General features: G+C 59.6%; 1 protein-coding gene across 3 annotated transcripts in view; it reads left to right on the top strand.

Annotated features, from left to right (window-relative positions):
• The window catches only part of SYNGAP1 (synaptic Ras GTPase activating protein 1), a 46,673-nt gene that overhangs the window by 15,797 nt on the left and 3,029 nt on the right, over nucleotides 1-27,847 (top strand). For 2 of the 3 annotated variants that reach the window (XM_067546948.1, XM_067546950.1), the window contains 16 exons: nucleotides 10,697-10,794; nucleotides 11,402-11,523; nucleotides 15,047-15,200; nucleotides 15,485-15,583; nucleotides 16,341-16,895; nucleotides 17,039-17,183; nucleotides 17,659-17,803; nucleotides 18,295-18,531; nucleotides 18,893-19,094; nucleotides 19,357-19,535; nucleotides 19,708-19,749; nucleotides 20,287-21,154; nucleotides 21,485-21,658; nucleotides 21,783-21,994; nucleotides 22,481-22,581; nucleotides 25,155-25,237. In XM_067546948.1, the coding sequence (XP_067403049.1) occupies nucleotides 10,697-10,794; nucleotides 11,402-11,523; nucleotides 15,047-15,200; nucleotides 15,485-15,583; nucleotides 16,341-16,895; nucleotides 17,039-17,183; nucleotides 17,659-17,803; nucleotides 18,295-18,531; nucleotides 18,893-19,094; nucleotides 19,357-19,535; nucleotides 19,708-19,749; nucleotides 20,287-21,154; nucleotides 21,485-21,658; nucleotides 21,783-21,994; nucleotides 22,481-22,581; nucleotides 25,155-25,237 (3,416 nt within the window). The remainder of the gene's footprint in view (nucleotides 1-10,696; nucleotides 10,795-11,401; nucleotides 11,524-15,046; nucleotides 15,201-15,484; nucleotides 15,584-16,340; nucleotides 16,896-17,038; nucleotides 17,184-17,658; nucleotides 17,804-18,294; nucleotides 18,532-18,892; nucleotides 19,095-19,356; nucleotides 19,536-19,707; nucleotides 19,750-20,286; nucleotides 21,155-21,484; nucleotides 21,659-21,782; nucleotides 21,995-22,480; nucleotides 22,582-25,154; nucleotides 25,238-27,847) is intronic. The other variant, XM_067546949.1, reaches the window with a different exon arrangement.

The following is a 27,847-nucleotide window of genomic DNA, read 5'->3' as shown; positions in this document are numbered from 1 at the left end:
TGTTAGCGTGTCTTTCCCTGTGGGACGGTAAAATTGTCTGTCTCTGTATCTCTGTGTGGGTGGCTATATGTAGGATTGTGTACCATTGACTGTCAGTGTGATTGTGTGTGTCTGCGTGTCTGGTTGTGTCTCAGTGTGTGACTGTAAGTGTATCTCCTTCCCTGTGTGACTGCACAAATGTGTGTGATTGTGAATCAGTCAGCAAGTGCGTGTGTTTTGGATGGTTTCGCTGAGTCTTGGTGTGTGAGGCCCACTCACCCATTCACATCTTCTTTCCCCTTCTTGCTTGGCTGAAGTGGCAGTGCCTGCTGCTGCTGTGTGTGTGTGTGTGTGCGTGCGCGCGTGCGTGCAGGGTATATGTGCATGTATACAATTGTACCTTGTGTGTGTTGTGTGGTGTATAGGGTTTTGTCTCTGTTAGAGTGTGTGTGAGAGGGTGTGTGCAGGTCTGTGTGCGCTCAGAGTTATGCCTTTGCTTGTCTGTGTGTGTGGAAGATGTATAGGGTTGTGGCTCCGTGTGGTTTGTAAAGGGTTGAGGGATGGCCTTTTGGGGTGGTTGTGGCTGCGGCTGTGTAGGTACATAAAATTATGGCTGTGGGGTGGGGTTGTGTCTGTGTGTATCTGGGTGTAGCTGCTGTAATGTGGAGTGGGGTGGGAGAAGCCTGCAGGCCCAGGGGTAGTGCAGCGGTGCTGGCTACAGGTTGTGGGGGTGCAGGGCTGTGGGTCCGATAGCAGCACTGGCTGGGAGCCTGAGCTCTTCCCCATGCGGGGCAGGTGTCTCACTCGGTGAGGAGGAGGGTGCAGGGAGAGCAGCCGGCCTGGAGCCTCATTCCTGGGAACGGGGAAGGGTCCCAGACATGTTTTTTTGCAGGGGGGAGCGGATTTTGGTTACTGTTCCAGGTGGGTGTTGCTATTCAACATCTTGCATGTCCCACTCCAGAGATGACTGCATCTTGAGAGATCCCTACATGCCCAGCCTCTGCGCTCCACCCCAGGGGCAGCTGCCTCCCGGTGCTGGGTGTGGAGTCTGTAGAGGAACGGAGGAGTGACGGAGGCTGTGGTGGTACCAGGCTGGTTGATGGGGATCCAGACTGGGCAGGATGGGTGTGACTGCCCAGCCTGTGCTCTAGGGTGGGGCTGTCGTGTTGCTGTGTGTCCCTGTGGGGAGGAGCTTGTTAGGTGGGATTGGAGCTGCTGGCTGGGGAGCTATAGGTGCTGGAAGAGAGTTTGGGGAGTGTGGCTCAGAGAAGGGGAGCCCTGCCCACATGGCTGGAGTGGCCCTGCACAGGTGGGAAATGGTCCCCCATCCAGCCCTTCCACTCACCCTCCGTAGGGCTCCGGGTTAGTCTCTCAAGCTCAGGCAGACTCAGGCAGCTGCACTGTTTGCAGCTTTGCGTCGTGCCCCCCATGTAGTTGTAAGGGCTGCCGGCAATGCAGGTCTTTAGCATCAGCACAGGTGAAAGGCTGAGGATGCAGCCCCGGGGGGTCCCCTCCCTGCTGCCTCCTGCCCCTCCCTCCCCCAGCTCATCTCTGTGCTCTCCCCATCTCCCCTCCTCTGCCCCACCTTGCGCACCTGTGCAGGGGCAGAGCTGGGGCCTGGCCAAGCCTCGCTGTGGGGCAGAGGGGATGCTATCCCACAGAGGTGCTCCGTAGGCAGGGGGCTGGAACAATGTGTAGAGTGGGGATGCTCAGAGCCATTGAACCAAACTGGAAACCCTGAATGCGATGGAAACCACTTCAAGCCAGGGGATGTGGCAGCACCCCGCACCTCTAGTTCCAGCACCTGTGTCCCTAGGGCTGGGACCCCAGGGGGCAGAGGGATGTGCAGGGCCTGGCGTGGGTGAGCAGGTTTTACCTTGTCACCCTTGTCTCCTTTCTGAGGTTATGGGAAGCCCTGTCTCTGCACTGGGAGGGACGGGAGCAGGCAGAGGGGTAGAGTGCTCTCAGTGGGGTGGCAGAGCAAAGGGGGTCTGGGGGGAGGGGCAAATCTCTAGGCTGGAAAAGATCCCCTCCTCCCCACACCTCCCCCTCCTGCTGCTGGCTTCATATGGCTGGATCAGACCTGGGTGTAATGTGGCCTAAGGGTCAGACTCCGCTGGGGTGGTAGAGGGCATGGAGCATGTGTAGGTGGATGAATGAATGCATGGAGGGAGGAAGGGTGGGGTGGCAGAAGGGATGGAGGGATGGATGGGTAAGGGGTGTAAATGGAGGTGATAGAAAGCAGTTGGCAGGGCACATGAGGATGAACGCACAGAAAGCTCCATGCAGGGCTGAGTGTTCAGGGCCATGGCTAGGCATGTACATGTGGTGATGGGTGATGGACAGTCAGGGCTGTCTTGTGCTAGATGGGTATGTGTGGTGAGACAGGGAGGAGGGTACATGGTGTGTTTGGAGAAGTGGATGGGGATGGACAGAGCATGCTCCGTCTCTGTGGATGGATGGCGAGGGCGTTTAGGTCCCGGGTGGTAGCATGGGGGGAGGTGAAGGGTTAACTGGCATGAGTGTCTCTTTGACACTAACTGTTTCCCTTTGGTTCTCATTCTGCTCACATGCTCCCCACTGCCTCCCAGCCTGCCTGTCCATCAATTGCCTGTCACTCTGTCAGGGCCGCTTCCTGATGGACACGCTCTGGTGCCGGCTGGGCTCCCTCCCAGAATACCGACCTAGGAAGGAGCAGGGGCTAGGAGAGGCAGCCCCCGCCTCCTGACATGGCAAGGTCACGGAGCATCAGGAAAACATGGTTCTAAAAGAATAGTGTTGAGTTAGCAGTAGATTCTGCTGCCCAAAGACAGTTACCATCTCCCTCCCACTGCTCTGCCAGTGCTCCATCACCTGACCCCCAGCCCCTGCTATCTCAGCCTTGGCTCCCCCACCCCTCAGCCAGTGCCCCTCAATCCTGACCTGCAGCCTCCTGCTGTCCCATCCTGCCAATGCCCCTCAGTCCCAACCCACATCCTCCCCCTCCCCTTTTGTAGTCTATTTTAAGAGGTGGATACAAAAGCGCTGCGGTATTTGGTGGCTGCAAAGGGCTCTCGGGGCTGCAGGTTTGAGGCGAGTCAGGAATAAGGAATGTGTGTGCATCTGTGACCCCAATGTCATCAGCCGCCCTGCTCCATGCCGGGATCAATCGCCCGTGTGAGTCACTGTGCAGGGAAAGTAGGACGCAGGTAACTCCTGGCACGTTTGTCCCCCTGATTGGGAGTGGGCAGCCCAGGTGCGGGCACCTACACTTGGAGCCTGGCGGAGAGCTAGGATCAGAGGAGGTGCCAGCCATATGCACAGCAAGGGCCCCTGTCTTAAGATGGTGGGGGGGACAGGTGTCCCAAGGGAGAGACACTGAAACCAACTGAGGACCTGGTAGCCCCCAGTGTTCCTGTCCCCAGAGTCAGGGAGAGATGGAGTTAATGTACAGCCTGGCAATCAGGACTCCTGGGTTCTCTACTGAGCATTGCTGCGTGAGCCTGTCTTTCTTTCTCTCCCTCTCTCCGGGACTGATCTGGCCTCCATCACCAGAGACTGGAGCACCTCACAGTCCTTAACGGACTTATCCCGACACCCCCTGTGTGGCAAGGCAGGGCCATTACATGGGTGTCACAGCTGGGGACTGAGGCACAGGGAGGCTCAGTGACTGGCCCAGGGCCACACAGGCAGTCTTTGGCAGAGCTGGGAACTGAACCCAGGCTCCACAAGCCTAGGCTTGTGTCTGGTGTGGGATGTTCTCCCCACCCCTGGGCACAGCCCTGGGGAATTCACTCCCTGGCACAACCCGGTGATGGAGGAGCAACTGCACTGCTTTAAACTGCAAAGTTGGCAAACCCTGGTACTAGTGATGGCAGGATCTAAGGGACATGTCAGCCCCGATCCAGGCAGGCCCCTGCTGGGATCTGAAAGCCCCCTGGCATCCTGGCAAAATCCCCCATACCCCACCCCAACAGCAGCTGTATCTCAGCACTGAGTGAGAGATCCTTGTCTAAACAGCCCCTGTACCTCACCCTGGAGGTGGCTGCATTTTAGCGCTGGGCAAGGGGGTCCCTGGATGCTGTAGAGTTGCTGGGGAAGAGCTGTCCCCCCCTCCTTGTGGTGCTACCACTCCTTATTAACAAGGTATCATTAGAAGGGAAGTGGCAGGGTGTTTTCCATGGGGACCTGCTGGGGGGAGGAGCTGGCTCTGGGTGGGCTACATAACCAAGGGCTTTTCACAGCAAAGGCAGAGGGGCTAGGGAAGCCGGAGTCTCCACCTCCCCTCTCCATGTGCCCAGGAGCGGGGGAGGCTGCATTGAGCTGGCACAGCTGGCGTGTTCCCAGCTCCCAGTTGAACCCTTTCAGTCAGAGGGGAGCTCTTTACAAACAGTGTGTGAGGCTACTCATCTGCCCCCACAAATGCAGCCACCTCTGGGGCAGAACATGTCACCCAGGGAACAGCCACGCAGTAACACTGCAGAGGACAGCTGATCCTGCTGTGGGAGAGGGAGAACAAGTTCACCTGGGTTCCAACCCCTGACTGGGGAAAGTACCCTCTACCCTGTTCCCTGCAACCCAGCATCCCTTAGCACTATAATGGCACGTTGGGGCCAGCCTTGACTGCCCAGGGGGAGCCTCCCACTCTGCTCCATGCAGCACAGGCCCCCTCATGCCCCCCTGGGACAATAGGGTCAGTCCTGGCTGCCGGGGGCACCACCCCCCTGAATCACCTGAACCACTGGTTCCCTAGACCAGTGGTTCTCAACCAGCAGACCGCTTGCAGCCCAGTCAGCACATAGCTGCGGCCCACGTGACATCCAACATAACAGAGAGAGGCACAGGTGGCCCACATGGGTAAATAGTCTGAGAAGCACTGCCCTAAACCACGCTCCTGACTCCATCTGGACACCCCCACATGGGCGCATCCACCAAACACCCCTGCTGATCCCCCCCGCCCATGGGGTCATACCCCAAACACCCCTGCTGATCCCCCCTGCCCATGGGCACATACCCCAAACACCCCTGCTGATCCCCCCCGCCCATGGGCACATACCCCAAACACCCCTGCTGATCCCCCCCGCCCATGGGCACATACCCCAAACACCCCTGCTGATCCCCCCCCCGCCCATGGGGTTATACCCCAAACACCCCTGCTGATCCCCCCCCCGCCCATGGGGTCATACCCCAAACACCCCTGCTGATCCCCCCCCCCGCCCATGGGGTCATACCCCAAACACCCCTGCTGATCCCCCCGCCCATGGGCACATACCCCAAACACCCCTGCCGATCCCTCCCCCCGCCCATGGGCACATACCCCAAACACCCCTGCTGATCCCCCCCCCGCCCATGGGGTCATACCCCAAACACCCCCGCTGATCCCCTCCCCGCCAATGGGCACCTCCCCCAAACACCCCCGCTGATCCCCTCCCCGCCCATGGGCACCTCCCCCAAATACCCCCGCTGATCCCCCCCACCCATGGGCACCTCCCCCAAACACCCCCACTGATCCCCCCCCCGCCCATGGGCACATACCCCAAACACCCCTGCTGATCCCCCCCCCCCCCCCCCATGGGGTCATACCCCAAACACCCCCGCTGATCCCCCCCCCCATGGGCACATCCCCCCCAACACCCCCGCTGATCCTCCCCACCCATGGGCACCTCCCCCAAACACCCCCGCTGATCCCCCCACCAACACCCCCGCACAGCCCCCCCCGCCCATGGGGTCATACCCCAAACACCCCCGCTGATCCCCCCCACCCATGGGCACCTCCCCCAAACACCCCCGATGATTCCCCCCCCACCCATGGGGTCATACCCCAAACACCCACGCTGATCCCCCCCGCCCATGGGGTCATACCCCAAACACTCCTGCCGATCCCTCCCCCCGCCCATGGGCACATACCCCAAACACCCCCGCTGATCCCCCCCCCGCCCATGGGGTCATACCCCAAACACCCACGCTGATCCCCCCACCCATGGGCACCTCCCCCAAACACCCCCGATGATTCCCCCCCACCCATGGGGTCATACCCCAAACACCCCCGCTGATCCCCCCTGCCCATGGGCACCTCCCCCAAACACCCCTCCATGGAATCCAAACCCAAACACGCAAGCCCAGTCCCCCTCCCCTCCCCCCAGGATCAAATCCCAAACAGACACGCCTGGCTCCCCACCCGCGATGTGATCACACCCCAAATATTCTTTCACACACATGGGATCATACCCCTCGGACACATGCCCACCCCTCCCCCTAGCCCGACAGGATCGTACTCCCTGACACACATACCCAGCACCTCAACCACAGGATCATACCCCAGACACACCCAGGCCTCCAGGATCATACCCCAAACTCACATGCATGGGTCCCCACCCACAGGCTTATACCCCAGACAGATACCTTGCCCCCCCCATGGGATCAGACCCCAAAAATACACAGCGAGCCCCCATCCATGGGATCGTATCCCAAGCTCACACACCAAGCACACACCCCCATCCACAGGATCCTCGAAACGTAGAGCTGTAAGAGACCTCGAGAAGTCATCGAGTCCAGCCCCCTGCACTGAGGCAGGACCAAATAAATGTCAACCATCCCTGACAGGGGTTTGTCCAACCACCTGCTTTTAAAAACCTCCAGGGATGGGGATTCATAGAATCATAGAATATTAGAGTTGGGAGGGACCTCAGGAGGTCATCTAGTCCAACCCCCTGCTCAAAGCAGGACTAACCTCAGCTATATCATCCCAACCAGGGCTTTGTCAAGCCTCAGCTTAAAAACCTCTAAGGATGGAGATTCCACCACCTCCCTAGGTAACCCATTCCAGTGCTTCACCACCCTCCCAGTGAAAAACTTTTTCCTAATGTCCAACCTAGACCTCCCGCCCTGCAACTTGAGACCGTTGCTCCTTGTTCTGTCATCTGCCACCACCGAGAACAGCCTAGCCCCATCCTCCCTGGAACTCCCTTTCAGATTCCACAGCTCCACGTAGCCTGAGAGTTCGCAGCTTTTCCTCAGATCCAGCCTAAACCTCCCTGGCTGCAGATTAGGCCCATTATTGCTTGTGCTGCCTTCGGTCAACCCGGAGAGCAATTAATCCCCATCCTCTTTATACCAGGCCTGAACAGATCTGACGGCTGGTCTCAGCCTCCCCCGCCTCAGTCTTTTTAAGACTAAACATGCGCAGGGTTTTGAACCTTTCCTCAGCGGTCGGGGTCTCTAAACCCTTTATGGTTTGTGTTGCTCTCCTTTGGAGTCCCTCCAGCTTGTCCACGTCTCTTCTAAAGGGCGGCACCCAGGACTGGACAGGTACTCCAGCGGAGACTCCCCTGTGCTGAGTAGAGCAGGGCAGTTTCCTTCTGTGTCTACACATAACACGCCCGTTACACGCCCCACAAGGATATTAGCCTTTTCCTCAACCACATCACATCCTGGACCCGAATTCAGTTTGTGATCCACTCTAACTCCCAGCTGCTGCTCAGCTGTGCTACTCTCAGCCAGTTACTCCCCCATTTGGAGTTGTGCTTTTCATTTCTCCTCATTGAATTTCATCTTGCTGAGTTCAGACCAACTCTGTCAAGGTCGTTTTGAATTCTAAACCTGCCCTGCACTGGGCTGGCAATCTCTCCCAGCTGGGTGTCATCTGCCACGGCTGTAAGCAGCCTCTGCTCCATTAGCCAAGCCACGGACGACAATATTCAGTAGTACCGGGCCCAGGCCTGACCCCCGCGGGCCCGGCCAATCTGCCAGCAAACCACTGAGAACGACCCTGAGTCCCATCTTCCAGCCAGCCGTGCCCCCCTCAGTCATTTCAGCGAGCCCCCGTTTCCCCAGGAGACTGTGTCCAAGGCCTGACTAAACTCAGCATCTACCGCAGCTAACAGCTTCCCCCCAGCCACCTGGCCAGCGCCGGCCGAGAAGGGAATTTGGTTGCTTTGGCGCGACAGGTTCTTGCTGACCCCAGGCTGGATGTTCCTTATAAGCCTGTTCTCCTCCAGTACACACAGGCCTTCCCCTCACCCAGGACCATACCCCAAACACACACACCAAGACCCCCCCCCCGGATCATACCCCAAACACACACACCCAGCCCCCCCATCGGGATCGTACCCCAAACACACACACCCAGCCCCCCCCCATCGGGATCGTACCCCAAACACACACACCCAGTCCCCCCATCGGGATCATACCCAAAAACACACACACCCAGCCCCCCCCCCCGGATTGTACCCCAAACACACACACCCAGCCCCCCCATCGGGATCGTACCCCAAACACACACACCCAGCCCCCCCCCATCGGGATCGTACCCCAAACACACACACTCAGTCCCCCCCATCGGGATCGTACCCCAAACACACACACCCAGCCCCCCCCGGATTGTACCCCAAACACACACATCCAGCCCCCCCATCGGGATCGTACCCCAAACACACACACCCAGCACCCCCCAGGATCGTATCTCAAACACACACACCCAGCGCCCCCCCAGCAGGATCGTACCCCAAACACACACACCCAGCCCCCCATCGGGATCGTACCCCAAACACACACACCCAGCACCCCCCAGGATCGTACCCCAAACACACACACCCAGCACCCCCCCGGATCGTACCCCAAACACACACATCCAGCCCCCCCGGATCGTACCCCAAACACACACACCCAGTCCCCCCCCCAGGATCGTACCCCAAACACACACATCCAGCCCTCCCGGATCGTACCCCAAACACACACACCCAGCCCCCCCCCCAGGATCATATCCCAAACACACACACCCAGCGCCCCCCCCAGCAGGATCGTACCCCAAACACACACCCAGCCCCCCCATCGGGATCGTACCCCAAACACACACACCCAGCCCTCCCCCGGATCGTACCCCAAACACACACACTCAGCCCCCCCCCAGGATTGTACCCCAAACACACACATCCAGCACCCCCCAGGATTGTACCCCAAACACACACACTCAGCCCCCCCCATCGGGATCGTACCCCAAACACACACACTCAGCCCCCCCCCCCGGATCATACCCCAAACACACACACCCAGCGCCCCCCAGCAGGATCGTATCCCAAACACACACACCCAGCCCCCCCAGCGGGATCGTACCCCAAACACACACCCCCAGCCCCCCCGGATCGTACCCCAAACACACACACCCAGCCCCCCCATGGGATTGTACCCCAAACACACACACTCAGCCCCCCCCCCCGGATCGTACCCCAAACACACACACCCAGCCCCCCCATCGGGATCGTACCCCAAACACACACACCCAGCCCCCCCCCCCCGGATCGTACCCCAAACACACACACCCAGCCCCCCCAGCGGGATCGTACCCCAAACACACACATCCAGCTCCCCCCAGGAGCGTACCCCAAACACACACACACAGCCCCCCCATGGGATCGTACCCCAAACACACACACACCCAGCCCCCAGGATTACACACCAGCCCAGACACCCACCCGGGCCAGTCTCCATCCTGGGGATCATATCCTGCCCCTGACACCCCCCGCAAACACTCCCTGACACATTTCTGCCTTCTCTCTCTCACACACAGACATGCGATGATGATGGTGATTTCCACCGTCTCCCTGCCTGGGCACTAATTAGCTGCTGTGTATCACGCTCATTCCTGTTGTGGTGAGGACAGTCAACGGACTTGGTCCTTCCCTGCCCGTTGCCATGGGGTGGGGCTGGCTGTGTGGATTCTGGACCTGGGATGAAGCCAGAACTGGGCTGAGTGGTGGTGCTGGGGGAGGGAGGGGCAGGCAGGGGTGGTGCTTGCAGGGACCAAGGTGAAAGTGTGTTTACTGTGGTTACAGCAGGGGAGGGAAGGGGAGGGGAGTCAGGACACTGTGGGTCCATCCCTAGTTGGGGGAGGAGGGATCTGTTGGGGTGTCTGTGCACATGGCAGGGGGTCACAGTGTGGGTCTCTGTGTGGCTGTCATGCTCATGCAGGGGCCAGTGAGTTGGGGAAGTGGACTGTCTCTGTCTCCGCATGATGGCTGTGAGCCCGCGGACACCATGACGCTCCTGCACCTCCATCAGTGATCTAGTGGCCATAAATACAGAGGAAAGGGGGCCGAACTGGGGGCCCCTGCTTCTCTGAATGGGGGCGAGATGATGTCATAGTGGGAACTCACCAGGCAGCTGCCATGACCCCCTGAGGACATTCCTTGCTCCTGGTGGCCTCATAAAAGAGGGACGCTCTGAGCAGATACAGAGCATGTGAGAAAGATGCAGCTGGGGAGCAAACCAGGCGCCCCGGGAATGCAGGAGTCCTGGCTCCCAGGCTCCCATGTGGATCGGGAGGGGGTCTCTGCTTTGATGCTGACACAAGGTGTGCTGCTCTCAGCCATCACATACAATGTGCTCCCAGGATCTGGGTTTCCAATCCTGACATTCCCTCACCCCCCAGCCAGTCTCCCCACATTGGGGCTGGATTGGAGCCAGCATCCCCTAGAAGGGAAAGGGCCCATGCCCATGCCCCACCCCCTGAGCCAACAGTGCCCCCCACTCTGAGGCTGGATCACAGCTGGCATGGCCTGTGGGGGAAAGGTCCCGTGTCCCAGTCCTTGAGCTGGGAGTAGTGCTGAGTACGATGGTGGGGTTCCCTTCAGAGTCTTCATCGTGACCTTTGCAGGTGGGCACCCTGCAGTGGGAATTCTGACCCTTTGCCCCCATAGTAACCAGGTCTCCTCCCCCCACCCCCTCAATGCTCTGTTTTCAGATCATCACGTCAGTCGCTCCCGGAGGAAGAGTGTCCCTGCAGGGAAGCAATACAGCATCAACATGGACGCGTCCCCGGCACCCCCATTCCGGCCCTCGGTGAGAGACCTCCCCCTGCTGCTCCTGCTCCCCCCCACACTGATTCGCTCAGTCTCTCTCACTGACACATGTACCTGTGTTCACACAGGCACTTCAGTGCAGACTGATTCACCCCCACACAGACTCGCACTCTTACACATTGACAAAAGGACTGGCGCACACATGCAAACCAACTCAGACACACACACAGTCACTCATTCCCGCTCACTGCCTCCTGGCTGCGGATCTGCCCCCTGCACCTCCTGCCCTGCCTTCCTGCTTGCTGTGCCCAGACAGCTGTGTGGTGTGGTGTGCAGCTGGGCTTTAAGGTGCCCTGGTATGAGGGGAAGCCAGGAACTTCGGGACAGTAGGAGGAGGGACCGAGGGGCAGAACGGGGGACCAGCGCAGATATCCTGCTGCAGAGGGGTGTGGAAACTTCCCGAATCAACCCAGGTCTCTGGGTTCTCTGAGAGGGTAGTGGGGTCAAGTGGTTAGAGCAGGAGAGCCCCTCTAGCTCTAACCCCTAGTCCTCACTCCCCTCCCAGAGCCAGGGGTAGAACCCAGGAGTCCTGGCTACCTCCGTTGTCCCTTCCCCCACATCTCACTCTGCCTGTTTCCTACTTACAGCAGGGCTTCCTGAGCCGGCGTTTGAAGAGCTCCATCAAACGGACAAAGAGCCAGCCCAAATTGGACCGGACCAGCAGCTTCCGCCAGATCCTGCCACGATTCCGGAGTGCCGACCATGACAGGTGAGAGAGACTCCCTGGCCCAGGCCCACTGCCACCTCACAGCCCTGCTGCAGAGAGCAGCATGGGGCTCCAAGGCACAGATCTTGCCCAGCACTGTCGGGGATCACTGCCCTGCTCTGTGCACCCAGTTCCAGGCACACACAGGGTCAACTCTCTCTTCCTTCCCTATGTGAACAGCTGCCCCACACCAGAGGCAGTTGCATTTCGAGAGAACCCCGTATTAACAGCTCCTGCACCCCACCTCGACAGCGGCTGCATGCCAGCAGTGAGTGAAGTGACAGGCAGGCAGGAGGCAGCGGGGGGACTTCATTAATAAAACTTTGCTCTGGCCTGGAGTGAAAAGAAGAGGTTGCATTGGGGGGAATTGGCCCCTCCCGCCTCTTCTCTCTATGGGGGATGAGGACAGGACTGTGCCCCGTAGCCCCCCACTCTCCTTCTCCTGTCTGGAGTTGCTTGTGCTACTTTCAGAGGTGTGCTCTCTGTGATGGGATTACACTGGGTGAGCAGGGCGTGCGGTGCTGGCAGGTGCGGTAGTGGGACTGGGAAAGGGGGAGTTGGAGGAAAGGAGGGTGTGTGGGGGAGGGTGGGAGGCAGGCGGGGCAGTGAGGGCGGGAGGCAGCCACAGATGGGAAGGAAGCTGGGGGAAGCAGAAGGAGGAGGTGGGCAAGGAGAAAAGAAAGAGTGTAAGGCAGCGGGACAATGGGGGGGGCAGCCAGGCAGGGGAAGTGGGGCATGGGGGGCTGAGGCGGCCAATAGGGGTGGGGTGGGAATAGAGGAGCAGGGTCGGGAGAGGCAGCCAGTGGGGAGGGTAGGAATAGGAGAGCTGGAGGTGGAGAGGAAAACAGTGGAGGAAACGGGAAGGGGTGACAAGGGAGCCGAGGGGGTAAGAGAAGTGGGGGGGGCAGTCAATGGGGGGATGGGGATGAGGTGTATGTGGAAAGAGCCAGTGGAGGAAAAGGAGATGGAGGGAGGGAGCCAGTGGGGGGAGTGGGTTAGGAAGAGCTGGGCAATGGGGATGGTGGGGAAAGGGAGCTAGTGGGGGGGAAGGTATGAGGAGACTGGGGGATTAAGCAGCCTGTGTGGGGGCATGAGGGGAGGCAGCCAGTGGGGGGACGGGGATGGGGGGGAGGCAGCCAGCTGGGGAAGTGGGGCTGGAAGGCGGGAGCAGTGCTGCTGGGTGCCGGGAGCTGTTTATAGCCGGAGATGGTGGGTGGGAGCCAGGAGCAGGAGCTGGATCCGGTTTGGCAGAGATCCCAGCCCTTTCCCGACTCGTCCTCTCTGCATTCCCGGCTGCCGGAACCTGGCCCGGCCTCCCCGCTAACAGCCTCGGTTCCTGCCCCCCACCCCCACCCCAGTGAGTCCTCGCTGGCCCAGTGGGGGGAAAAGAAGGTGCAAGCAGGGGCACAGACACGTGCATGAGTGGGTGTGAGGGCAGGGGGGCCGGTATGTGGTGCAGCATGTCAGAGTGTGTGTGAAATTAAAGCCACACCAAACGCAGGCTGTCTAAGGAGCATAGTGACTCAGGATCATGAGATTTCCATGTCAGGATCCAGCAAGATTGACCACAGGGGTGGGAAGAAAGTAACCCCCGCCCCACACTTCTCAAGTCTCCTGTCTCTAGAAGATGTGCTCTAGGAGTTGGCGAGGCAGGTCTCTGGTCTGTGTCACACAGGGGCAGACGGTGCTAGATAATCAGCAGTTGTGCGTCTGCTACAGCCGGGCACACACTAAGCAGGGAAGCTGGGTAAGATGTGGGAGAGCTCCGGGAGAAACTCTGGGACTTCCCCCTGCCTGAGTGCCGGACTAGGGGGTGCTGTGTTGAAGGGAGTGGGGGGCACAATACGGCTGACCCCAGTGCCTCAGCCAGAGGAGGGGAGGGAGGGGAAGGAAACACACAGTGGGCCTGGTGTCCTAGCCACATCCCGTGCCGAGGGTTCCCGTCACTCTGAGGCCTCGCTGTGGTGCAGTGGTGGCTGCATCCCAGTATATGTGGCACATATAACATCTGTAAGGGTTGTGCACCTTCTCTGCGTGTAGGAGGGGCAGGCATGTGGATGGAGGCTGTACTGGGGCAGGGAAGGGCAAAGGGGGGTTGCCTGTGATCTGCCCCCCCTGCAGATCCAGCAGTCGGGGGATGCAGCTGTCTTGGTATTTGGACTCCTGGCTCCCCCCATTCTTTCTCCATAGCCTGGTTGCCTCCAGTTTGGCTCTCCCTCACTCTCCTCAGCTGTCTTGCCCAGCCCCCAGCCTGGGCTTCCCCCTTTCCTATGTCCCTGGCTCCTCTGCCCCAGCTCAGGCTACCCTTTCCTTGCAAACCTTGCCTGCACCCCCTTGCCCAGGCTCATCCACTTCGAACTGAGTTCCCCCTCTTTCCTGTATCCCTGTGTCCCTCTTAGGTTCCCCGGGACTGACACCAGGTCCCCACTCCAGGGCTCCCCTTCAGGCTTTCTGCTCTGCCTGGCCCCCAGGCCCATTGCCGAGGCGCGTCCCTGCCTGGCCGGGTGGGTATTTTTAGCGGCAGCCGCCCCCACTCCACTCCAGTGACGGCAGAGCAGAGCACAGCCGAGCGCTGAGTCGCTGCCTCCCGGAGACGCAGGGGCCTCTCTGCTTACGCAGCCAGTCGCTAAAAATAACCCGCTGGGGGCGGCTGCTCACCTGCGCCAGCTGGGGGTGGCTTGTGTGTCCTCGCCACATGGGGCTTCACAGAGAGCTGGGAGCCCGGACGCCGGGGTTCTAGGCCCTGCTTGGGGTACCGGGAGTCAGGATGCCGGGTTCTATCTCCAGCTCACAGAGGTTGGGGGTGGGGAGCCAGGACTGCGGGGTTACATCCCCAGCTCGAGGAGGGGTGTTGGGGTCTAGTGGGCTGGGGGGGGCTGGGAACCAGGACTCCTGGCTTCTATCCTTGGCTCTTGCCAGAGACGTGTGTGATTTGTCTGAGGGTAAATCCCTTTCCCCACTCAGTGTCTCGGTTCCTTGCTCTGTAACGGGTAATGATGCTGACTCCTCTCCCATTTTAACATGGCCTGGTATCTATGTGATTTACCGGTGGGTCGCAGCCTCCCAGCGACCCTGCGTGCGCCCTCCCTCCCCACCCAGTTAATCTGTACGTGTCTCTGACTCTCTTTTTCTCTCTCTCTCTCATTCTGCGGTCCAGCCCGGGACCCCCCAGCAGTGCAGAATTGTCTCTAGGGGCCCCTCCCATGGCCAGATGCTGACCCCCAGGTACCCCCCTGTCCCGGGCACTGGCTGTCTGTGTGGTCTCACCAATGCCATGGCCACAGCTATGGCATGTTCTGCACCCCCCCATGAGGCTGTAGGACCCCCAGCTTGGCCACCCACACGACCCCCAGCGACTCCAGAGCCCATGTCTCAGTTGTCTCCCCCTTCCTCTCCCTGTCCCATGCTTGTGTCATGGCACCAGATTCACTGTCTTTGACTGCCCCCGCCCCGCACTGGACTCACTGCAGTGGCACGGGACATGGGGCCCCCAGCCTCCCGTCTCACGGGCTCCCCTCCCCCACAGAGCCCGCCTCATGCAGAGCTTCAAGGAGTCGCACTCCCATGAGTCGCTGCTGAGCCCCAGCAGTGCAGCCGAGGCCCTGGAGCTCAACCTGGATGAGGACTCCATCATCAAACCCGTGCACAGCAGCATCCTGGGCCAGGAGTTCTGCTTCGAGGTAGGGCAGCCTGGACCCCGGAGCACTAGCACCTGGGAGGGAGCAAGGGCTAGTGGGTTAGAGCAGGGGGCTGGGAGCCAGGACTCCTGGCTTCTATCTCCGGCTCTGGGAGGGGCGTGGGGTCTAATGGTTAGAGCCGGTTTGGGGTGGGGCTGGGAGCCAGGAGACCTGGGTTCTATTCTGGATATGGGAGGGGAGCGAGGTGGATAGCTGGGTACCCCGGTCAGGGAGTGTGGGAGGAGCTTGTGGCCATACTCAGCTGCTCCCCATTCTTTCTTCCTCAGGTCACCACCGCATCCGGCACCAAATGCTTTGCTTGCCGCTCAGCCGCAGAGCGCGACAAATGGATCGAGAACCTGCAGCGAGCAGTGAAACCCAACAAGGTGCTGTAGTGGAGGGAAGCCAGGGGATAAGGGAGCCTCAGGGGGTGGAGGGTGGGATACTGGGTGACAAGAGACTTAAAGGGCAGGAGGCCAGCCCCCCATGGCTGTGCACTCCCCCTCAGCAGCATGCGCACGTGTCCCTCCCCCTCCACATGCACTCTCTGTACCCCCTGTGTCCCCACATGCTCGCCTGCTGCCCCACTCCTCAGGAGTCCCCTCAGGGCCCCAGCTCCCCCATGCCTTGAGTTGCTGTCACAGCCTCACGTTCCCACAGAGCACACCCAGTGCCCCATAGCACCAACCCCTGCCTGCATCCTGATCCCCCTCTCTGCACCCCACAGCACTGATCCACCCACCTGTGCCCCATAGTACTGATCCCTGCCTGCATCCTGATTCCCCCACCTATGCCCAACCTGCCTGTGCCCCATAGCACCAACCCACCCGCCTATCCCCGTCCCTGCACCCCATAGCACTGACCTCTGCCTGCAACTCTTTGTGCTTCATAGCAGTGACCTGCCTGCCTGCCTGACGCCCTATTCTGTGCCCTCCCCATGATAACAGCTGCCATGTGCCCCCCAGTCTAGCTTCCTGTGTCCGCCACTCAGGATAACAGCCAGTGCCCCTTAGACTAACCACCATTCTGTCACCTTCCCAGGATAACAGCCAATGCCTGCCCCCCTCCCTCCCCGTCTAACCCGCTGTGCCTCCCCAGGGTAACAGCCGGCACCCCCCAGTCTAACCCGCTGTGCCTCCCCAGGATAACAGCCGGCGTGTGGACAATGTGCTGAAGCTGTGGATCATTGAAGCACGGGACCTGCCTCCCAAGAAGCGCTATTACTGCGAGCTGTGCCTGGATGACATGCTCTACGCCCGCACCACCAGCAAGATGCGCACGGACAATGTCTTCTGGGGTGAGCACTTTGAGTTTAACAACCTCCCGGCCGTGCGCACCATCCGCCTGCATGTATACAAAGACACGGACAAGAAGCGCAAGAAGGACAAGAGCAACTATGTGGGCATGGTCAGCATCCCCATCGCCAGTGTCACTGGACGCCACTTCGCCGAGCAGTGGTACCCACTCAGCCAGCCCAGCACCAGCAAGAGCAAGGCTGGCTGCCCCGCCGTGCGCGTCAAAAGCCGCTTCCAGACCATGAGCATCCTCCCTATGGAGCTGTACAAGGAGTTTGCTGAGTATGTGACCAACAACTACCGCATGCTGTGCGCCGTGCTGGAGCCTGTCCTTAGCGTCAAGAGCAAGGAGGAAGTGGCCTGCGCTCTGGTGCACATCCTGCAAAGCACTGGCAAAGCCAAGGTACTGGGGGGATTGGGCGAGAGTGTGAGGACAAAGTGGCCCCGGAACTGTTTGCCTATAGGATCCCTTCTGGGCCACAGGGTGGGGAGCTCTGGGTTTTGGGGTCCCCTCGTTAACTTCCCTGCCCGGCATAACCCCTGCAGGATTTCCTCTCAGACATGGCCATGACGGAAGTGGATCGGTTCATGGATCGGGAGCACCTGATATTCCGGGAGAACACGCTGGCCACAAAAGCCATAGAGGAGTATCTGAAACTCATTGGCCAGAAATACCTCAAGGACGCCATCGGTGAGTGATGGAGAGATGAGGCTTTGCATGTGCGCGTGTGGGGCTGGGTGTGCACATGCACGTATGCTATTGGTGAGTCTGGGTCCTGTGTATGGAAAGGGGTGTGTGTGCCCTACAATGGGGTCTGTGCCCTGCTCCCTGGGAGGCAGACAAATCAGTGCTCCGTGCCTGTGAGGGTCTCTGTGCCCAGAGGGTGGGATCTGTGCTCTAGGGGTATGGAGCATTATCCCTGTGCCCAGTCTGGTGATGTGGGTGCAATCTCCAACCGAACAACTGGGCCTTGCACTGGGACAGGTTCTGAGCCTGGCATCTCACCTCGCCTGGTCTGTGGAGAGGCTGATGTAGCATCCCATCCCCAGCTCCAGGCTCCAATGGATAGGGCGCAGTGTGCAGGGTGGTAGGAGCTGGTTCCTGGGGGTGTCCAGCCTGGCACCCCTCTCACTGCCCCACTAGCTCTCTGCCCCCTGTCCTGCAGGTGAGTTCATCCGAGCACTGTACGAGTCAGAGGAGAACTGCGAGGTCGACCCCATGAAATGCTCCTCGTCCACCCTGCCTGACCACCAGGCCAACCTGCGCATGTGCTGTGAGCTGGCACTCTGCAAGGTCGTCAATTCGCACTGGTGGGTCCCAGCTGATGGGGCCTGGGGGAGGATGTCCAGGGGCAGGGAGTGGCCTGCCACTCTGCAGGGTTAGCAGTTCACATAGGTCAGTGCAGTATGGGGGGAGAGGGGGGACATTTGAACGGATGGGTGGAGGCAGGAAGTGGGGGGCCGGGGAGGGAGGAGGTGGTGAGGGGCACAGAGGGCACTGATAATTCAGGCAAGAACTGAGGAAGGTTTGGGCCCTATTTGCGAGGTGTATGGGGGACTCTGAATTTCACTGATGTCCCTGTCACCCCTGCAGCCTGTTCTCTGGGAGCTGAAGGTGATCTGTGCCCTGTGGGAGGGGTGTGGGCTATGGGGGGCACTCTGGGGTGTGGGGGTCACTCATGGTCTGTCTACCCTCCCTGCAGCATGTTCTTGCAGGTGTTGAAGGAGGTCTGTCCCTGTGGGTGGCATATGGGCTCTGGGGGATGTGGGGGTCACTGATGGTCCCACTATCCTCCCCACAGCGTGTTCCCACGGGAGCTGAAGGAGGTGTTTGCCTCGTGGCGGTTGCGTTGTGCCGAGAGGGGCCGAGAGGACATCGCTGACCGACTGATCAGTGCCTCACTCTTCTTGCGCTTCCTGTGCCCGGCTGTCATGTCACCCAGCCTCTTCGGGCTCATGCAGGAGTACCCGGACGAGCAGACGTCCCGCACGCTGACCCTCATCGCCAAGGTCATCCAGAATCTGGCCAACTTCAGCAAGTGAGAGATGCACCATGGGCCAGGGCATCATGATGGGACCACACGGGTGTGGGGAATGTTGTGGGGGAGCTGCACTCCACTGACTTGATCCCCCGCCCACCCGCACATGACAGGAGTATGTGCCATTCAGAAATGGAGTAGGCCAGCATGGGAGGGGAACTGGGGATTGTATGGGGAGGATGCTGTGCCCCACGGACCCTTCCGTCTCCTGGCAGGGTCAGCAGCTAGCAGGAGTACATAGCATTCATGAATGAGTGGCTGGAGCTGGAGAGACCAGCATGGGGGGAGGTGTATGGCAGGTGCTAGGGAGTAGACGGGGCTGGGCGTGCTGTGCCCCACTGACCCCTCAGTCCCACGTCAGGTTCGGCAGCAAGGAGGAGTACATGGCCTTCATGAACGAGTTCCTGGAGCTGGAGTGGGCCAGCATGCAGCAGTTCCTCTTCGAGATCTCAAACCTGGACACCCTCACCAACAGCAGCAGCTTTGAGGGCTACATTGACCTGGGCCGTGAGCTCTCCACGCTGCATGCCTTGCTCTGGGAGGTCATGCCCCAGCTCAGCAAGGTACTGGGACTTTGGGCGCAGAGGTGGAGCCAGGACTCCTGGGTTCTATTCCTTGGCAGGGCGGGAAGGGTCTGGTGGTTAGAGTGAGGAATGGGGGGCTGGGATCCAGGACTCCAGGGTTCTGTCCCCAGCTCTGGGAGGAGAGTGGGGTCTGGTGGGGTAGAGCAGGGGGTCTGGGTTCTATCTCCTGGCTCTGGGAGGACAGTCAGGATCCCCAACTCTCATGCTAAACTCCTACCCTGTCTTTCTGCTCCGGCCCCAGGAAGCCCTGATCAAGCTGGGCCCCCTGCCTCGGCTGCTAAACGACATCAGCGTCGCCCTCAGGAACCCGCATATCCAGCGGCAGCCAAGTCACCAGGGGGAGCGACTGCAAACCAAACCCATCATCCTGCGGGGGCCATCCTCTGACATGCAATCCTACATGATGCGTGACCTCAACAGGTGAGCAGACCCTGGTGCAGACCTGGGGGGCTGGAGGGCCCTGAATAGAGTTGCAAACCCAACTCACTGGGGAGGTGGCAGGGGAGCAGCTCCGTCTCTCCCTTCCTTTCCCACACAAGGTCCTGTCCAGGTCTCTCCCCAGCACTAACTGCTGCCTCTGCTTCCACCGCAGCTCAGTCGATCTCCAGCCCTACATGGTGCGGGGCCTCAACAGGTGAGTCCTGGCGTGATCCCCACACCAGCCCCATACCATCTTGTATGCCCCCCTGCTGCCCCACCATCCCTCCATATGGAAAGCCGCTCCATCCTTCCCCTTTCTGGCCCTGCACAAGTCCCAGGGGAATACAAGGAGTGGACACTGCCCCATTCAAAGCTAGCTGTGCATGAGGCCTGGGGAGCACCAGGCTGGGCCCGTTCCCTCCTCTGAGGGTCCCTGTGGAGTCTGCATATGCAGGGGGCTCACCTGAGGGGAGCCACAGGGGGACTGGGAAGGGCCAGGGAAGGGACTGGGAAGGACTGGGAAGGGCCAGTAGCACATCATGGTTTGCTCACCAACTTCTCAATCCCCTGTCCCCTGGGGCCTGGGCTGGGGCTGCTCTTCCCTCCCAGTCTGTGCCCCCAGGGCTGCTCGCTGACTCCCACCTCCCCTATCCCTTGGGGGTCCTCAGCTGGGATTGCTCACTGCTCCCTCTCCCCATCCCTCCTGGAGCACTGGCCCCAGACCTGACCACATGGCCCATCTGCCCTCCAGCTCCATGGACATGACTCGGTTGCCTTCACCCACCAAGGAGAAGGGCTCCAAGGACATGTTCTTTGTGACACGCCCGCCTCTGGCCCGCTCCTCGCCCGCTTACTGCACCAGCAGCTCCGACATCACTGAGCCTGACCAAAAGATGCTGAGCGTCAACAAGAGTGTCTCGATGCTGGACCTGCAGGACAGCCGCATGAACAGTGTCTCCAACCTGCAGAGCGTGGGTGACATGCTCAACAGCAGCCAGGCCTCCATCACTGCCGCCATGGGACTGCGGCCCAGCCGCCTCTCGCAGGGCAGTGGCTCTAGCATTGCTGCTGGCCTGCGCCTCAGCCACATGGGGGTCACCACCGATGGGGCTGCAGCCCAGCAGCTTAGGGTGCCCCTCTCCTTCCAGAACCCCCTCTTCCACATGGCCTCAGACGGGCCCTCAGCAGCCCCCTCGCACCGGCCGTCTGAGGGCAACCCTGACACCTTTGCCCCCTTCCACGGCTACAGCAAGAGTGAGGACCTGTCAGCCAGTAAGCACATCATCCACAGCCACAGCTACAGCGACGAGTTCACACGCCAGGGCTCCGAGTTCACCAAGCGCCAGCTCTCGCTGCAGGAGAACCTGCAGAACATGCTCTCCCCTCCACAGATCACCATCGGGCCCCAGCCCCAGCGACCCCCACCCCAGCCGCAGCCCCAGGTCCCGCTCCAGCGCGGGAAGTCCCAGCAGCTGACGGTCAGCGCCGCCCAGAAACCCCGTCCTTCTAGCGGCAACCTGCTGCAGTCCCCTGAGCCTACCTACGGGCCAGCCCGCACTCGCCAGCAGTCGGTCACCAAGGAGACACCCTCAGCGCTCAAGCCAACCATTACCAAGCAGGTGTGGGGAGGGCAGGAAGGGAGGGAAGGGGATGGAGGCTAGGTGTGTGGGCAGTGGGGCGGGAGGGGAGTGGAGGAGTGTCAGCGAGTAGGGAGATGGGGCAGGGTGGACAGGTGGGGAATAGTATAAAGGGGGGGGGGGCTGTAAGGAGGCTCAGGGGCTGCTCCCCGTGGGTCTAGCCTCAGGAGCAGAGCGGGGAGATCAGTACTGCTCAGTGTGGGTGGCCGAACTTCAGGCTGGAGTGGAGTGTTCTCTACTGCTGGGGCCTGCTCAGTTAGGTGGGCAGGGAGGGGATCTCATTCCATGCTCACTAACACTCTTCCCCTGCAGCCATCTCACACGCCTTCGACGCTGAACCCTGTCATGCCGGCCTCTGAGCGCACTGTGGCCTGGGTCTCCAACATGCCACACCTGTCAGCTGACATTGAGAGCTCCCACATTGAGCGTGAGGAGTACAAGCTGAAGGAGTACTCCAAATCCATGGATGAGAGCCGGCTGGACCGGGTAAGAGACCCTCCCCAGTGGAACCTAGGAGTCCTGACTCCCAGCCCTTTGCAGTGGGAAGGCACAGAGTCCCTTCTTCATGGCAGAAGTGCCCTGGTGGCTGTCACACTGCCTCTCCCTGCAGGTGAAGGAGTATGAGGAGGAGATCCACTCATTGAAGGAGCGGCTGCACATGTCAAACCGCAAACTGGAGGAGTATGAGCGACGCCTGATGTCGCAGGAGGAGCAGACCAGCAAGATCCTGATGCAGTACCAGCAACGCCTGGAGCAGAGCGAGAAGCGGCTGCGCCAGCAACAGGTGGAGAAGGACTCGCAGATCAAGAGCATCATCGGCAGGTGAGGGGCGGATCGGAGCGGTGGGGCCTTATGGTAGGGTTACTGGGTCCTGGGCATGTGCGGGGAAGGTGGGGGCCACGGGGTCCCTGGCACATATTGGGGAAGATGGGGGGGCCACAGGGTCCCTGGCACACCTGGGGGGTGGCTCATGGCAGAGGCACAGGATCCCTGGCATGTGTGGGGAGATGGGGGTCATGGGGTCCCCGGCACATGCTGAGGGGATCATGCAGTGCCCAGCATGCATAGGGGCTATGGGGAGGGGGTCAGAGGACCCTGGGGGATCCCCTCAGAGATCTTGAACCCAGGGCAGGGAGGGAACAGTTCCTCTAGGAGCTGCTTCCCATCCCATCCCCCAGGTACCTGCCGTGGCCTCCGCCCCCCCTCCTCCCAGGGACTTGCTCCATCTGTCCCCTGCCCCCCTGGGCATTAGTTGTCAGGGACCCTTGGCCTCCCCCCCCGCGGGAGCCCGGATTGACTCCAGTGAAGCCTGTCCCTGCAGGTTGATGCTGGTGGAGGAGGAGCTGCGCAGGGATCACTCGGCCGCCCACGACGTCTCCGAACCCCGGAAACGCCTGCTCGACGCTCAGGTGGAAATTACAATGTCATTTTTCTTTTCCGTGTCTCCATTTCCCATCCCATCTTGTCTGCTGTCTATCCCAAGGGCACGGCTAGTGCTGGGGGAAACGGACGGATGGACCAGGGGCAGAGCTAGTTCTGAGGAGACCGCCAGATTGATGGACACACTGGAGGGTCGGAGTAGGGCTGGGAGAGGTGGATGGATACATGAGGGTTAGAGCTGGGGGACACAGACAAACTGACCAGCATAGGGTTAGGACCAGGAGAGATCACCAGAGGGAGAGGCCTAGAGCTGGGAGAGGTGGACAAATGGCTGGACTGGGAGAACTAGCACCGTGTTAGCCCTAGACAGGGGTGTTTGCCTCTTGGGGACATAGGATTAGGGTGCTCAGGGGGTGAGGGGGCTAGTGCCTGCTTACATACTCTCAGAGCAGGCCTGGGATTCAGTGCCCCCTCCAAGGGATGGGGTGGAGAGGGGCCCTGTGCAGTGGGGACTTCTTGGGTCCATGGGTTTTAGGATGAGCAGATGCCATCTGGACACCATGAGAAACAACACCATCCCTGTCCCTCCCTTCCTGGCTTTTGAGCAACTTCCACAATAAAATTCTGTTTCTTCCCCAATCATCCACCCAAACAACCCCTTCACTTTCCCAATGAAATCCAACCTCCCCCTCATAGAGCACCCCCGTAATCACCCACAGCTGACACAATAATGCCTCCAAAAATCCCATTCCCACAGCTCCCCCTATGGATTCCCAGCCCCCAGAGCTGCTCCATTACCCCTGATACTCAAACCCTGAGTGCTTAGATGGGCCTTGTAGGCTAAGCAACAAGGGACACAGGCAGGGGAAGAACACGTCCCAAAGCCAGGCCTTGTGTTTGGAGTCCTGTGAGGCCGTGGGGCGTGGCTCAGGGGCCTAGTGAGGCCTGTGCTGGAACTGGGGCTCAAAGAGACTGCGGGGCCCGCCTCAGGGACCTAGCAACATGTGTGCTGGGACTGGGGCCAAAGGAGGCTGTGGGGCCCGGATTTGGGGCCTAACAATGCGTGTGCTGGGACTGGGGCCCAAGGAGGCTGTGGGGCCCAGCTCACAGTCCTAGCAAGGCCTGTGCTGGGACTGGGGCCTGAGGAGACTGCAGGGCCCGGCTCAGGGGCCTAGCGAGGCCTGTGCTGGAACTGGGGCCCAAGGAGGCTGTGGGGCCCGGCTTTGGGGCCTAGCAACGTATGTGCTGGGACTGGGGCCCAAGGAGGCTGTGGGGCCTGGCTCAAGGTCCTAGTGAAATATGTGCTAGGACTGGGGCCTGAGGAGACTGCAGGGCCTGGCTCAGGGGCCTAGCGAGGCCTGTGCTGGGTTTAGGATTGACCCCTGTCCAGGATCGTCCCTGATTTGAGGGAGCTAGCCTGGGAAGTCTGTCAAAGGACTCAGTGCACACTATCTGCTGGCCAGTTTAATGAATGTGGGAGGATCATCCCAGATGTTTTGGTTGTTTTGTACCTTGGAAGTGGTAACCCTAGCTGGGATTGGAGCCGGGGGAGGCTGGGCAGCCTGGTTCAAGAGCCTAGTGAGACCTGTGTTGAGACTGGAGCCAAAGAAGGCTGTGGCGCCTGGCTCTCAGGGTCTGTGGGGAGTCCATGGGCCTGGGCTTGAGGAAGCTGGATTCATGGTCTTCAGAGGAGGCCATGGGTCTTTGTGCTGGGCCCTGAGGTGTGGCTGTGAGAGGCCATGCAAGCATGAGGACTGCTCAGTAGTCAGCTCTTAGCGCTTCTGAGCTTGGACAATTTTGTTGCTTAGGGGTCACTTCAGGGATACTGGGCAGGCGGTGGGGGGCTTGTGGCCACCCATACCTTATTTGAAAGGATCGTTTCTTATTTCATTGCTTTGTCCCTAAGGGTGGCCACCTGTCCCTTATTCTCAGATGTTGACATTTATTAACACTGATAAGTACCATTTCAAAGAGGACATTGACACTTACGAGACTTGCATTGTGTCCTTGAGGGCAGTAGCAGCCTACACTCGACAGACCAATAGATTAGATACTAAGGAAATGGTGCTTCCCTGCCATGTCTTTTAAAATAAAGCATTGTTCCTTATTTTTCCTATGGTTTTCCCTTGTTTGCATCCTACAAAGGTGGTAACCGAATAGGCTTTAGTGTAGGGCTGTGGGGGCTGGGGATTTGGGATCCGACGGATCTGTGCAGAGAAACAGGGTGGGGGTGTGTGTGTGAGGATTTTGAGGTAGCTATCTAGCTCTAGCAACCATTCATCTGGCAACCCCAGCACGAGCCAGCGGCAGGAATGTCTCCCCCCTTCCCCTGGCCGTCCCCGTGTGCCCCAGAGTTGGGTCATGTTGGCCCTGGATCTGTGGGTGCAGGGAGGGGTCAGGGAGGGAGCTTCAATCATGATTTTGCCAGGCCCATTCCCCTTGCTGTCCCCAGCACTTCCCGGCTCCCTTCCATCCTGGGTCTGTAGACCCCCTCCCGTTTTCTGGGGAGATGATGGAGCCAGTGATGGGGTGATCCGTGCTCCCACCGGGGGGCACCAGTGCTGGGGCCCTGACCCGTCTGTTTCTCTCCTCTTCATCCTAGCTTTTCATCAGGTAACTCTCTCTGACTCTGCTTTTGTCACGTGGAGGGATCGGGGGGACTCTCGCCGTTCGGTAGCAGACCAGGTGGGTCCTTTCCTCTCCTCCCCCTCCACCCCTCCATCTGCACACGCACACCTTCCCCTCTCTGTATATCACCCTTCCCTGTAGAGAATAGCAAACTACCTTCTCCTCCCCCTTCAGGTTCAATTAACTCTGTTGTCTGGTTGGTTCTATCCCTCCCCCTGCTGAGGGTCCAGCTCTCTCTCCAGAGGCCCAGACTAGGCTGGGGCGAATTGAACCTTCCTCTTCCTGGCACCATGGAGCCTGGTCAGGACTTTCTGTAGACACTGTCTCTGTTGGGGGCAGCACTGGGGATGTCTGCCACCTATGCTACTCAGCCCCAGTGTCTGCCCTCACCCTCCTCTTGGGGTCTTTTGCCTTTTTCCAGGCCTTCCCGTAGGCCTCTCGGTCCTGCTAGCTGCCTCCATCAAGTTTTGGAGGCGCTCCTCCCTCCAGGATTTGCGGGGCTCAGGCTGAGCAATTCCATCACAGGGCAGCCAGTGGCTGAGAAGAGAACAGCAGAGCACAGCCTGTAGTGCCCAACTCTTTTCTGGGTGGCTGCACCCAGCCCCAGGGGGCAGAAATGTCTGGGTGTTGTATCACAATCTCCCCAGAGTCTTGTTCCCTGTTGTGACAGAGGGGTGGGGGAAGATGCCAGTTGGACATGAGCAATTTTGGCCAGTATCTTCCCTGGTCCCTTCCATCTCAGTGCCCTCTGCTTGAGTGCTCCTCTCTGCACTGCCTCCAGCGAGACCTCCTCACACCTTCCTCTGGCCACTAGCAGAGACAGGATACAGGCTAGACAGGTCCCTGGTCTGTCCTGCACCAGCACCAGGATTGTTTAGCAGCACAGGAGTTTGTCAGGAACCAAAGGAGAAATGTGTGTGTCAGGAATAAACGGGGGACTTGAGTTTCTCAGAAAACATCACCTGTGAGCCTGTCCTCACCCTGTCTGCCTCCCCGCCTCCTGCTCCCTGATTCAGGGCTCATCTGACCCTGGCCTGGGGTGTGTTTTCTTCAGGGTAGCCCAGGAACCTGACTGGGATGAGTCGCCATGCAGCCTGTGCGCTTGAGTGCCTTTGCTGTGCTGGGGGGATCTCTTCCTTGGGCTCTTGCTTCACCATGTCATCAGCACAGAGTAGGCTTCTGCTGAGAGCAGCATTTCTCTGAGGGGCACTGAACCTTGGTGCCCAGATCTTGCACATGAGCACCCTTCCCTTGAAAGGTTGGGGGAGCAGTGCTGGGAGGGAGACTGAGGAGAAATCATAGCTGGGGTGGGGGCTGATTGGGGAGTTAAATTGGAGAGACATTGGGGGAAATGTCTCTCACCAGACAAGGGCAGTTAGTGTCTTGTTAGTGTCTCTGAGCGTCTTCCCCAGCGCTAACCCCTCAGTGTCATACCCGTCTCGTTTCCACCCTCCTGTCTTGTGTCTGTCTACACCGCATTTCACAGGAGCCTGTAACTCCTATTGAATTGGTTGTGGGGGGGTTCACCTCCCAGGGGACAGAACCAGGGAGTCTGGGAGAAGGAGTGGGATCCTGAGGTCTCGGCCCTGAGCTACCCCCAATTCCAGAGAATTTTTCCCATAACTCTGATTTCTGGGTATTCTGGCTCCTCAGGAGCCTAGCTGCAGTGAGGGTGTGTGTATCTTGTGCGTGTGTTTGGGGGGGCACATGCAGTGTAACATGGATGTGTGTGCGTCCATGTCCTGTGAGCATGTGTGTCAGGGGCCACAGGTCTCAGCGATGACAGCACAGTCCACCGTCCAGAAGGGGGCGCCCCGGAATGCTCCCGGGTGGTGCCGGACGGCAGGTGCGAGAGGTTAGTGCCCGCATAGGGAGGGCGTCCGTGGGGCGTACTTTGTTCTCGGTGGTGATGGTGTGGGGCCGTGGGGGGAGGGGATGATGCAGACAGAACATGATTTCACAGGGACCAGACAGTATTCCCAAGAGCAGCGTGGTACGCTGACCCACAGCCTTGAGATGGGGTGCCTTGTCATGGCCTCAGCAGCTGCATTGGCCTCATTTGCAATCCCCCCAACCTGGCCGGAGTCTGGGAACAATGGAAGCAAGAGGTTATCCCCCACACTGGCCCCCATGGCAGTGGAGTCTCCCCCACTTGTCCCTAGCGTGAGTGGGCTGTGGCAGGTTTGCCCTGTCTCCAGTGACCTCCCACTGAAAAAGTGCTGGGGAAATGTGATGCATTCAAGAGCCTGTGAACTGTAAGCATGCTGAGTATCCCCAGGATTGCTGTTACACAGCAACAAGAGGCAGGGACAGAGCATTGTGATGGGTAGCTTTACCTGTTTCCCGACCTAGACCAGCTCTGGGCTCCAGCAGACCAACTCATGCCACTCTCCAGCTGGTGACCTGGGTACTGCATGCTTATTCAAAGCCTTCCACTAGCTCTGTTTGGAAAAGCATCTTTAGTCTGAGGCTGGGTCTGGACAGTTTGTCCTGTAGAGCTGTGCTGGGCCGGGGGTGACTCATACCCATATCACCCTGGTGAGGACACAGATAGACTGGGATAAAGGTGCCTTATGCCCTTCTGGCTTACTCCTGTTCAGGAATGGCTGGCTGCTCGGAGCACCTTTACATACCAGGATCACTGTGTCCACACTAGCAAGGTTGTCC

Source organism: Emydura macquarii, unplaced genomic scaffold (genome assembly GCF_026122565.2).
Source record: "Emydura macquarii macquarii isolate MOO-44397 ecotype Brisbane River unplaced genomic scaffold, CSIRO-AGI_Emac_v2 contig_1209, whole genome shotgun sequence".
NCBI classification, from domain to species: Eukaryota; Metazoa; Chordata; order Testudines; family Chelidae; genus Emydura; species Emydura macquarii.
This window is presented reverse-complemented; position numbering and strand designations above follow the sequence as displayed.